The following is a 13,889-nucleotide window of genomic DNA, read 5'->3' on the forward strand; positions in this document are numbered from 1 at the left end:
ACATTTTCCAGTTGGGCACACCACATCTTCCGCATCGTGTAGCAAGTCTTAATACCACCGTAAATGCAACAACAGCTGGACTGGTGGTTCAAAATGTTGCAGCTTTCACTTACTGCTTATTGTGTGCACGATGACAATTTACTATTTATCCTCACCATGGATGTCACCTTCAGTCATTAGTTACATAAGTTAAAATTTCAGAAGCTACCCTACAACAAGTGTTGTTAATAGCTATCTTTCCCATTAAGAGTGCTGTAATTTTGAACCACAGCAAAGACTCATCTTCACAGTTGCATGTGGGTGATTAACTGTACTATATTTTTGCAAATTGACAATTCAAGTGTAGACCCATAAGCTAGTAATAGTGTTGCATCATAATCATATACAATGCTAATAGAGGGCAACAGCTCCTGCTAGTGAAAGAGATCTGTATGGTCCAGCTAGACAAACATTCTCCAGTGGCAAATCAAGGAAATGCATGCAGAAGCACTGACTCAAGAGCTGATGCAACATCAGCTGATGGGATATATGTGGCCTTGTCAACAAATTGTCATGGAATTGGTACTGGTACCATTCAAGCTTTGGCCAAAAGCCAAGGAAGTGAACATCCCCTTGTGATTACCCAAAAGATAACAGCAGTCATGTGCAGGCATCTACCAATGTCTGCAAGAAAAGTGTCTACAATAAGTCAAAAATTCCCAAGGCTTTTGCTGCTATTCTTGAACTAAAGATGGTCATTTCCAATTTAGGTAGTGGATTTGTCATCACACTCACCACTGGCAACTCGTAAACTTTCATAAAACACCAGACTGACACAATGTTCTTGGCAATTTTTTGGCAATTTTTTTTTTGTTCATGCCATTTCACAAACATACTTCACTGGTGCAGGATCAGACACCTGTTTACCACCTTTGAATGAGGACCAACAAACTTTGGCTGACTCTTAGCATACAGCTGCTAATAACTGTAACATTCGTACATCTGGTAAACAAAGCATAGTAGTAACTTTTGCTTCAAGAGGCCATTTCATTTCAGAGGAGTTTTTTATTAGCTCTCACGGAAAACCATTCTTGGTGCCAATTTCTTGTGCCATTACAATATAGATATTTCTGTACTCCGAGCACAAGCAGATGATCTGGGAGATGGTTCATGGACATCATACAGTAAGCAGCTCCCACACCATGCACTGCAGCCCTCCTGGTGACACGCTGCAACATAGTGTGGTTAACAGCCCTCCTGCACCAGGTATCATGGTGACCGGATTGGATTCTAATGGCTCCAGTTCTAAGATGCAAGAGTACTAACTGAAGATTTTCATACGCTGAAGCATGCTTTCTGCAATTTAAATGGTAAGTTAAAATACCCAAGGGAAGGGGGAAAAAAACATTTCTACCAAGAGTAAAGTGTTACGTTTGAAAATTTGTGTGAATTCTAAGAAATTAGAGGTTGCCTCAGCCAAAATGTGTAAATTGCAAGAACGTTTTTCTCCAACTTGATCTTTCATCTACATCCCACATATCTGAGCGTGCAACTGCTATAGAGAAAGCTACATGTTTTTCTGTTGTCATGGTTCAATGCAACAGACCACATTCCAGATTACTACCAGACCTCCTGTAACTTTCAAGGTTTGAAAACTATTGCAATTACAATCTCTGTTCACAGATGATTCTGTGACTCAACATCATGACCGATGTCTACTGCCTACAACAAACGATGCATGTAGCATGGAGTCTACAGCTTCAATGGCACAGCCTTCATTGCCACTGGATGCTGTTCAAGTGTCACAGTAGCAGTCTGTATTTGGGCCAGGCTGCACACTATGAATACCCCTACGTCCTCCACAGCTTGATTTCTATACGGAGGGAGGGGGGTGGGCAGTGGGGTTTACTCTGTTTCCCAACACTTCCTCCCATTCTCTGCCTTTTTCTCCTCTCTCCTACTTCACTAGACACAACTCTTGACCCCAGAACTGCAATTCCCACATTGTGTGATACGCTAGCAAGTTTTCAGTCTCATTTATGCTCCTGTCATTGACCCTATGTCTCTACAATTCAGAACGACTACGGACAAATTATTTTACTATACTTACCATCATTATTAAATTCGCACCAATATATGAAGATCGGTTGATTAGTTGAATTGTAAGTGTAATGCAGTCCAAAATAATTTCAAAGGCACTGCTTCTCAGCTCCTCTCCCTCTACAAAAAAAACAGCAGATTTAATTGCATGAAATGAGTTACAAAATTTTAAAAACAGAACAAAATTATGCCTGTAATAGTTGTCTTGTTAAAACACAGTAGTAGTTCAAAACACCACAAGTGGAATAATCACACTTGCTATGATATCACTCCTAACACAAACACTATTTTTTATTTCTTAATCTTATTTTACCATATATGAAATTTACGTGATATGTCAAAGTTTTTGTACAAGAAGTATTTTTGAATAATTGTAGTTTATAATGGCAATTCAATTTATTTGTAGCTGATAAACAATACTTTTTCACTGTTTCAGTCAGTCATTGCCTAATATTCCCACCGAAATTCTCAACAACCTCTGGATCTTTCAATTTATCTAGTCGTGTCTTCCTAGTTTTGTATCTTTCTACAATTTCTTTACTTCAGTCTACAAGTCCAAACTAAAATTTATGGTCAGAGTCCCAATGTGTGTCTGGAAATTTTTTTTTTTCTTAAATTTAGAATCTAGTTTCAAAATCTGTCTTGCCATTACAAAGGATGCCCCAGGAGGGATAGTAAATATTTTAGTGGGTGGTAGTACATACTAATTTAAAGAAAATATTCCACCTAACATGTGCCCAATATTTATTAGTTATTATCTGAATGTAATGCAAACAAATACTTAGAGAAGGTCTTATGGAAAGGCAAATGATTAAGTTCAAAGTTGATTTTCAAGAATTCCATCTCAAACTCAATGCACTATAGAATTCTCTTGACACCACCACATACAGCTCTTCTGAAGTCATCCTGTCTATCTCTTATGAGGGCAGCACTACTTATAATCTAATGATCAATTAGTCTCTTATGCTTATGTTTTCTTTGTAGGCCTCCCCTTGTAATCATCACAGAACTTGAAGAACAAACATGACCATTTGTACCATTTGATTTTCTGAGCAATGTCAGGTTTAGGTGATGTGTGATCTGATGACTAGATTGTCCAAATGCCCTGTCATGATGGAAAAACTCACACATCCTTGCAGGCCAAGGACCTCTTCCAATAATACTGGAAACTCATTTTCAAAAAAACTCTAAATAATGGGGGCCCTGTAAGATGAAAATTTGACACAACAGGCCCGATCAACTGGTTTTCATACTACAGCACATATTTACGGACAGCCGTTCTTGAAAATGCGTATCCACAAAGGTATGTGTGTTTTTGTTGGACTACCAGTTCATTTATGAGTGTTACTGACACCATGATGAGTGAAAGTGCCTTCAGGAGTTAATAATATTAATGGAATTACTTTGCTCCTAGCAATGACAAAATTCCAATCACTTACTTTCACCATCTTCTCAAAGGTACTGAATCCACTCTAAATGATAAGGATTGCACATAAATAATGTCTGTCATATGTGGAACACTGATACACGTGAAAATTCAGCATGTGCTTGTTGAAGAACTTTGTTCTAGCAACTGAATAATGAATGCTAATTCATCCACACCCTGTTGGTCTACACCTTCACATGAAATATGACTCCTGGGCACTAGACCAGTCTCACACAGTTTAGTGAATTATAACCAAGCACTTCTGCATGTAGCAGTCTGTGGTTAGGAAATCTTGTACCACGTTCTCTGCAAGCAGCAGCATTTCTATATCAAAACATGTATATTAATACCAAACCAGCATATTCAGCATTTGTAGGTATGTGCAAGGGGTTTAAATGATATAGTAGAATCAGCCAGCAAATAACAATCATAGTTAAAAAATGCAATTATGTAAATTCAAGCACAACTTCACAACTTTAACTTCAAAATAAAAATAACAATCGATAAATAAACCCATAGTGAACAGTACACAAACACAGAAATGTAATAAGTTGTCACTCTGGAATCAATACAAATGGGATGCCTTCTATATGGAAGTTTTATTTGAATTATTTTATACTGTTACCTACTAAAATGTTTAGTTTTACTTCTGTATAGCTGAACTAATACCTCCCAGTGTTTCCTGATCTTCTCCATCTTATCAACCTCCTTTCATGATTCTCAAACCAAGTGTTGAGAATGCTCTGTGCAAAATTTTACAGGTGGATTCTGCTACTTCTTTCCTCAAGACCATGTTCTCACACAATTTTTTTCTTCTCTTCTTTGTCCTAATACCGAATTTCACCCCCATCACATTTAATTTTTCATCTCCATTAACAGTTTCTTATCTCACCGCACAGTCTTTCAGTGCCATCTCCATCTGTGGAGCTAGCAGGCATATGACCTTTTACTACTATGATAATTGTTTGGTTCATTTCCGTTGTGTAATGTGTTCACTATGCTGTTCATAGTAGCATTCCTATCTTTCATTCAGTATTAGATCTATTGCTGCATTATCACTGACTGATTTCATATGTATAACCATGTACTGCATTTCACTAATGCCATGGCAACTTCAATCTGTCCATTTCCTTTTTTAAATTCTCCAACCCACCTAACCAATTAAGGGATCTAACATTCCGCATTCAGAAGCACAGAACACCACTTTTGTTTTTCCTGGTGACAACATCTTCATGCGTACTCCTCACACACTTGTACGAATGGTGTACTATTTCAGCTGTAGAATATTTTACTCCAGGAGATGCAGTCATCATTAAGCCAGACAGTACAGTGACTCCTACATGACCTTGGTGGACATAATGGCTGTAGTTTCTCCTTTTAAAAGAGAGATCAAAACCTTTCTCTTTGAGGGTGTTGCTGCAGCATATGTGCAACATAACATGACTCCAATGCAGGTATAAAGTATCAACACATAGGCAAGGGATTAGTGTGGCACTTGTGGTTTCCAATATGCGTGCGGGAAATGTGAAAACATATATGCAACTGCAGTCTTTCTCGGTGTATTCCACTGATGAATTCTTCTTGGGTTATCAGCTGAATGGTGGCGTTGTCTTGTTGCAACGTTTCAATGAGTTCTGGCCAGAAGATGATGGGTATGAAACTCATTGAAACGTTGCGACAAGACAATGCCACCACTGGGCTGATAACCCGAGAAGAATTCATCACGTGGAAACATGAACTGTGGCGAATTTATTGCCTAAAGTGTTCGAACAGGACCGACGAGTTGTTATTCTTTACTCGACTGCCAGAGGACAAACACAGCTAGGCATCCATCGGAGAATGGGTAATATGTATGTGGCAGAATGTCGGAGACCACCATTGTGGGATGGTGCGCCAAGGAGTGCTGCTGCTTCATGATAAAGCACATTCCCATATCGTAAATGTTGTAGTGCAGAAGTTATGTCAACTGAAGTGGAAGGCACTCAAGCACCTGCCTTATAGTCCTTATCTCTCCCCAAGCAATCATAACGACTTCAGTACTTTAACAAAAGGCCTTGAATGGTCAACAATTTCTGTCAAACAAGGATGTGCAACAGGCAGTTATGCACATCTTTATGCAGCAGAACACTGAGGTTTAGCAAATGGGCATCTTCAACCAGGTGCATAGGTGGGACAATTTCCCCAATGCTCACAGTGATTTTGCATGATTGGTATACTGATTCTGAAATGTACAGCCTTCAGACAGAAACTTTTTGATCATCCCCTTATGATTGTTCACAGTACGAACAAAGTACGGTCTCATCGGACAATCATCCAGACTATTGCCCATGCAGCTATTGCAATGACTGCTGGCCCTCTTCAGGAACCACAGATTTTTCTGGCCTCTCCAAAGATATACCTCTGTTATGATTGCATCTGGGTCATTCCATGAAATGTGAAAGTTTTTTACATTTGTAACACTTACTGATACTTTGTTAGTGGCAAATCAACACAGCTCACACAGGTTTATCAGAGTTTTTATTATTATCATTATTATTATTATTATTATTATCATTATTATTATTATTATTATTATTTTCTTTACTTTCTCAGACGTTAAGTCTGGTGAAAAATGGAAAGTGACACGGACCTTGATCAAGCGTCACTTCCTTTTAACTGTGTGGTATATGTTACATCGCATTTAGGAACTTTTGGGTAATTGAACATGTATCAATAATTACAGATTTCTGTAGTTGTATATATAAGTTTGGATGTAGCTGTATTGTGTTGATGTACTGGTGGATATTGTGTGGTATGACTCCTGTAGTTGATAGTATAATTGGTACAATGTCAACTTTATCCTGATGCCACATGTCCTTAACTTCCTCAGCCAGTTGGATGTATTTTTCAATTTTTTCTCCTGTTTTCTTTTGTATATTTGTTGTATTGGGTATGGATATTTCGATTAGTTGTGTTAATTTCTTCTTTTTATTGGTGAGTACGATGTCAGGTTTGTTATGTGGTGTTGTTTTATCTGTTATAATCGTTCTGTTCCAGTATAATTTGTATTCATCATTCTCCAGTACATTTTGTGGTGCATACTTGTATGTGGGAACGTGTTGCTTTATAAGTTTATGTTGTAAGGCAAGCTGTTGATGTATTGTTTTTGCTACATTGTCATGTCTTCTGGGGTATTCTGTATTTGCTAGTATTGTACATCCACTTGTGATGTGATCTACTGTTTCTATTTGTTGTTTGCAAAGTCTGCATTTATCTGTTGTGGTATTGGGATCTTTAATAATATGCTTGCTGTAATATCTGGTGTTTATTGTTTGAGCCTGTATTGCAATCATGAATCCTTCCGTCTCACTGTATATATTGCCTTTTCTTAGCCATGTGTTGGATGCGTCTTGATCGATGTGTGGCTGTGTTAGATGATACGGGTGCTTGCCATGTAGTGTTTTCTTTTTCCAATTTACTTTCTTCGTATCTGTTGATGTTATGTGATCTAAAGGGTTGTAGAAGTGGTTATGAAATTGCAGTGGTGTAGCCGATGTATTTATATGAGTGATTGCTTTGTGTATTTTGCTAGTTTCTGCTCCTTCTATAAACAATTTTCTTAAATTTTCTACCTGTCCATAATGTAGGTTTTTTATGTCGATAAATCCCCTTCCTCCTTCCTTTCTGCTTAATGTGAATCTTTCTGTTGCTGAATGTATGTGATGTATTCTATATTTGTGGCACTGTGAACGTGTAAGTGTATTGAGTGCTTCTAGGTCTGTGTTACTCCATTTCACTACTCCAAATGAGTAGGTCAATATTGGTATAGCATAAGTATTTACAGCTTTTGTCTTGTTTCTTGCTGTCAATTCTGTTTTCAGTATTTTTGTTAGTCTTTGTCTATATTTTTCTTTTAGTTCTTCTTTAATATTTGTATTATCTATTCCTACTTTTTGTCTGTATCCTAGATATTTATAGGCATCTGTTTTTTCCATCGCTTCTCTGGAGTCACTGTGGTTATTCAATATGTAATCTTCTTGTTTAATGTGTTTTCCCTTGACTATGCTATTTTCCTTACATTTGTCTGTTCCAAAAGCCATATTTATATCATTGCTGAATACTTCTGTTATCTTTAGTAATTGGTTGAGTTGTTGATTGGTTGCTGCCAGTAGTTTTAGATCATCCATGTATAGCAAATGTGTGATTTTGTGTGGGTATGTTCCAGTAATATTATATCCATAATTTGTATTATTTAGCATGTTGGATAGTGGGTTCAGAGCAAGACAGAACCAGAAAGGACTTAATGAGTCTCCTTGGTATATTCCACGCTTAATCTGTATTGGCTGGGATGTGATATTATTAGAGTTTGTTTGGATATTAAGTGTGGTTTACCAGTTTTTCATAACTATGTTTAGGAACTGTATCAATTTAGGATCTACTTTGTATATTTCCAATGTCTGTAGTAACCATGAGTGGGGTACACTATCAAAAGCTTTTTGGTAATCAATGTATGCGTAGTGTAGCGACTTTTGTTTAGTTTTAGCTTGATATGTCACCTCTGTATCTATTATCAGTTGCTCTTTACATCCTCGTGCTCCTTTGCAGCAGCCTTTTTGTTCTTCATTTATAATTTTGTTCTGTGTTGTATGTGTCATTAATTTCTGTGTAATGACTGAAGTTAATATTTTGTAGATTGTTGGTAGGCATGTTATGGGGCGATATTTAGCTGGGTTTGCTGTGTCTGCTTGATCTTTAGGTTTCAGATAAGTTATTCTATGTGTAAGTGTATCAGGGAATGTGTATGGGTCTGCAATGTAACTGTTAAATAATTTAGTTAGATGTGAATGTGTTGAGGTGAACTTCTTTAGCCAGAAATTTGCTATTTTATCATTTCCAGGGGCTTTCCAATTGTGCGTAGAATTAATTGCTCGGGTGACTTCATGTTGCAAAATTATCACTTCAGGCATTTGTGGTATCATCTTGTATGAGTCTGTTTCTGCTTGTATCCACCGTGCATGCCTGTTATGTTGTACCGGTTTTGACCATACGTTGCTCCAGAAGTGTTCCATGTCTGTTATGTTTGGTGGATTGTCTATTTTAATGTGTGTGTTATCTATTGTTTGGTAAAATCTCTTTTGGTTTGTGTTGAATGTTTGGTTTTGTTTCCTTCTATTTTCACTTTTTTTTGTATCTTTTAAGTCATTTGGCCAATGCTTGTAATTTCTGCTTCTTTTCATCTAATTGCTCTATCACTTCTTGCTGTGAGATTTTACCTAACCTTTTTCGTTTTTTTTCTGACATTTCATTTCTTATAAATTGTGTTAGCTGTCCGATGTCTTTTCTCAGTTTTTCTATTCTGGTCTGTAGCCTGTGTTGCCATGCTGGTTTTGTGGGTTTCTTCTGTGTGTTGGTTGGTTCTGATCTCTGCCTAGTGTGTATATTTAGTGTAGTGAGTGCTCCTACATAAACCAGTAGTTGTAACTCTTCCATAGTTGTATTTTCATTTATTTTGTTGTGTATGATTGTGTTGATAGTTGTTGTTGTTGTTTCGACTTGTGGGTTATTTGGTGGTCTATGCAAGAATGGTCTAATGTCTGTATTTGTGTCTTTGTATTCTATATATGTCAGCTGAAATTTTTCTTCTATATCTAACATGTGTGTCACTTCGTGTTCTATTTGTGCTTGTTCTGGTGGCTGTCTTAAGATGTCGTTTTCCTCTGATTGTTTAATTGATGCGTGTTGTTCTTTGTTTGTTTGCTCTGGGATGTTTGAGTCCATTACTGTATTTTCTTCTTCTTCTGATTGCACATTATTTTGTTCTAGTATTTGTTGTACTTGTTGTTTGATGTTTTCTAATTCTGACTGGGGTATCCTGTTATTTTTGATTATTACACGGATCTGATCAGCTAGTCGTTGTTCTGTTAAAAAATTGTAATTCTGGGTATCTGGTAATAAATGTTGTGTATACTTGTGATCTGTATACAGTTGTGTTGGTTCCTAGGTTTGTTGCTTGGTAATAAAAGAACATGAGGTGTCGATTAACTTCATCTGACCATCTCATCCTCTGTCTTTGTTTTCCTTCTAGGGTGGTTGCAGGAAGCATATCCTGCAAAACACCTCTATTTGGATTTAAATCATTTTCCAGTTGGCTAGCAGTGTCGTTACCATTGTGGGCGGGCATAGGGTTCAAGCGTCGTCCCCGACCATGACGGCGCTTGTCCGAGGCTTCTTTAGTTCTGTCCTGAACCAAGTAATCACACTAAAAGGGGGGGGGGGTAGCCCTATTAGTGGTTTGTTCTTTTCGTCGCCTTTTACGACTGGCAGAACATACCGGAGGCCTATTATTATTATTATTATTATTATTATTATTATTATTATTATTATCATCTTCATGTTAATACTTCAATTTAAACTGTACAAATGTTACATCTGTGACCATGGAAGGCCATACCCATGGTATGACTATCTGTATCACTGAGGCCCGCAAGCCACCCCCACCTCAGCAAGGCCCATGGTCCTTGAGATAATTTCAAGGTGAGTACTGGCCAGCAATTCTGTCTCATAATTTCTTTGGTAGGCAGATACAATCACTGGGCAATTCAAGATAAACATTGTGATTACAAATGGCTACAGCTATTTAATGCATTATGATACATCAATAGCAATTACAGTGAATGTAAAATAAAGTTGAAATGGTTTTACATACTTTATAGGTGTTTTATCTGAGTCTGCTTGGTCACATGGATAATATCTGCTGCAATAATCTATTTCACAACATTTGTTCTGATACATGGAGTCACTAATGTGTAACGAGCATTTTTATTTCTGGAACAGTTTTTGGAAAAAAAATCTTATTTTTAAGTGTAGTTGCTTGAATAGGAATAAAATGATACTGTGTTCATTAATTTTAATAGTAATCATGTACACATATCCCATAAACTGACGTGTTCCACATTATTTTAAGGAAAGAACTGTTCAAATTATCTATGGGACATGTAACTAACTAACAAAGTTGGCACACATACAAGATCTTTCACATAATCCTATAAAAAGAAATTCATGGGTGTCATGTAGTGAGATCTATGTGACCAGAAAAAGAATACAGTGTCATCTTGTCTGGCATGGCTGATCCAACAATTTGGAAGATGTTGATTTAAAAATGTGTGAACCTTCATATCCCAATGTGTGGGTCCTCCATCAGCATAAGAGACGTCATGGAATTGCATAAAGATGTAAATCAATCAATGCTCAAGTATGTCCAGGTAAATGCTTGATGAAAGACTTAACTCAATGAAGAAGAATACACACTACAATTTTTGTGCTGATTTAGCGAGAAACACATTAACCTTTGGGAAGTTACAGGTGTGTGAGTACAGATCACCACTCTCTTCTACTCCATATTCAGATGTTGTGCCAGTTAAGCTTGCCTCATCCCTAAAAAGAGATGTCCAACAAATGTTTCTTCCTCCAGCTTTCAGTATTGCTCTTCATCTGGTGTAATCCTCATGTTTCAATTCCTGTGAAACTTTGATTACATATTGTTTAATTTTCAGCTTCATTTTGAGAACCTGACAAATCACTGTTTGTGGCATTTGGGGGCTCCCTAAAGACTCAGTACATCAGTTTCCCAGGACTATGTTCAAACAAAAAGATAATTCATTCCATGATTTGTGCAGATACATGTGACCAGCTATTACATTTTGATTTACACAAATATGCTGTTTCTTCACAGAGTTTAAGCCATCTGCAAATAATGTTAACATCTGGAGGCATTTGATTGTATGACTGAATTAGTTTCCTCTGCACTGAGATGACAGAACAACACTTGTTAAATTTTATATGCTTTCTATACGGGGTCCTTATTTTCACATGCGGCACAGAAATTATCACTTGCACATCACTGCATCACCGAGCATCTACAACAACCAAAATTTTGATCTTTCTGTTACATTCTATATAATTTTTACTGATGTATGGCTAAGCATTGATTAGTTACAGCCATTTGTAATTGCTGTATGCATTTGGATTACCCTGTATTTTTGCACACTTCTGTGACATAGTTTGACTGTCAGAATTAGTTTTCACTGACAACAGTAGATATTCTTATGCCTAGGCATTTTAAAAGAACTGATAAAGGATACTTTACCATTCTCACCTATAGGCTGAAGCTGGATAGCATCTTCACGGCCGTCAGTAATTGTTACACTACCATGAGGATCTTGGAACATATTTGAAGCACCAACAACTTCAGCATTGTGAACAGTGGAGTGATATTTCACTGTAGGACTTACACCACGTATCAACTGAAAATGAAGTGTAACTACATTAGCAGTACAAAATAAAATATCACTATTAATTCTTCCATAGATCTTAATACTTAGATAAAATCTACACTTTAATATGGAAATTATGAACTAATTCTCTCAACACAGTTTAAAGTAACAGCTTAATTTACACAAACTGAACTCTTTTTATGAGTTCATGCATTTATTATTAATTAACAATAGAAATTTATGTGAAACCAAATGGCACTGCACTGTACTGCATGTGCATTTCTGCATCTCTGTTTTCAGAGGTTTACCACGGAGTGGAGGAATTACATTCACCTGAGACCAGTATGGTTGGAAGGAGTGGAGGCAGTAATCTCCACCTTTATTGTGTAATGTTGTCGACAAGTCATATAAAAAAAAAAAAGTTTCAGCAAAATCCAAAATCTTCCTATAAAATGTTTCAAAGGTTCAATCAGTTTTGACTGCTCGGTCATTTGTAACAGCCTCACATAAATATTTCAAGAACAGTGTAATAATCCCAATTCCACAGGAAGCAAGTGCTGATAGGTTTAAATAATATGGAAAAATCAGTGTGATATGTCATGGCTACAAAATACTGACACGAATCACTTAACAGAAGAGTGAAAAGACTCTTAGACGCTGTCCTCCAAGAAGATCAATACGGGTTCCCAAGAAATGTAGAAAAATATGAGGTAATACTGACCCTATGACCTGCCTTAGAAAATTCACTGATGAAAGACAACACTACATTTATGACAACAAAAACAATCAATTTTTGATCAAATAATTTAACTGTATAGATAAAAAAACTACTCATCAAGTGGCAGCAGAACACACACACAAAAGAGGGTTGTAATTAGGTAAGCTACCGGAGCCAGTGGTTCTTTCTTAAATGTGACAATCATGGCCTTAGTGCCTGTTTCACCACACATGCCATGTGGATTCATCCCCCAGACACCTGTTTCTCAGAACTCAGCAGATGGGAACTAGCACTACAACATGTCCTTGGTTCCCATCACCGACCTGGCTTTAATTTACATTAATTTCTTCTGTATCAGCATTTCTTCACTGTCACTATTCTTTTCTTCACTCCATTTTAGTTTTCTACATCTTTCATTGTCTTACCCGTATTTTTTTCATGGCCCCCCTCCCATCTCTATTACATATAATGCACTTAACTTTTCACTCTTAGTAACTCATGCATGATGTTCAAGCAGTAATGTCTGTCCTGCATTTTACCCTGTCTTCCACCTTTAAGCTCTCAGGTTTTCAAATCTCATCCGATGCTGTCCCCAACAATCAGTCTTTCCTTCTCATCCCGTGTAGTAAGTCTCCCCTGATCCGCAGTTCTGGGTGACTTTGCTGAAATCTACCCCTTTTCCTAGACCTCTCCAGTCCTTTTCCTTCATCCTCTTCCTTCCCCTACAGCCATTCTGCAAGAAGAAGGAGCCACTGGCTCCAATAGCTTGCCTAATTACAACCCTCTTTTATGTGTATGTTCTGCCACCACTTGGTGAATACTACATTTATAGAATTTGTCGATCTACGGAAATTTTCTGACAGTGTCAGCTCAAATACATTTTTTGAAATTCTGAAGATAGCAAAGAGCAAAATGTTATCAACAACTTGGACAAAAACCAGACTGCAGTTATACTAGTTGAAAAACATGAAAGAGAAGCAGTAGTTGAAGAGGCAATGGGACAGAATTGCAACCTATCTCTCAAGTTATTCAATCTGTACATTGAGCAAGTAGCAAAGGAACCAAAAACAATTTGGAAAATGAATTAAATTTCAGGGAGAATGAATAAAAACATTGAGGTTCACTGATGACACTAATTCTGTCAGAGACAGCATAAGGACTTGAAAATCACTTGAATGGAATGGGTAGTGTCTCAAAAGGAAGTTATGAGAGGAACAGCAAGGAAACTGAAACAAGAATAATAGAGTATAATCGAATTAAATCAGGCAATCCTGAGTGAGTTAGATTAGGAACAGAGACAATAAAAGTAATTCAGTAACTCTGCCATTTGGGCAGCAAAGTACCTGACAATGGTGAAAGTATAGAGCAAATAAAATGTAAAATGACAACAGCAAGAAAAGATTTTCTTAGGAAG

General features: G+C 37.1%; 1 protein-coding gene across 1 annotated transcript in view; it reads right to left on the reverse strand.

Annotated features, from left to right (window-relative positions):
• The window catches only part of LOC124799297 (piezo-type mechanosensitive ion channel component), a 715,678-nt gene that overhangs the window by 437,357 nt on the left and 264,432 nt on the right, over positions 1-13,889 (reverse strand). The window contains exons 10-11 of the mRNA XM_047262884.1: positions 11,631-11,787; positions 2,090-2,199 (exon numbers count right to left, since the gene is read on the reverse strand). Coding sequence (XP_047118840.1) covers positions 2,090-2,199; positions 11,631-11,787 — 267 coding nt within the window. The remainder of the gene's footprint in view (positions 1-2,089; positions 2,200-11,630; positions 11,788-13,889) is intronic.

Source organism: Schistocerca piceifrons, chromosome 5, assembly GCF_021461385.2.
Source record: "Schistocerca piceifrons isolate TAMUIC-IGC-003096 chromosome 5, iqSchPice1.1, whole genome shotgun sequence".
Classification (NCBI taxonomy): domain Eukaryota; kingdom Metazoa; phylum Arthropoda; class Insecta; order Orthoptera; family Acrididae; genus Schistocerca; species Schistocerca piceifrons.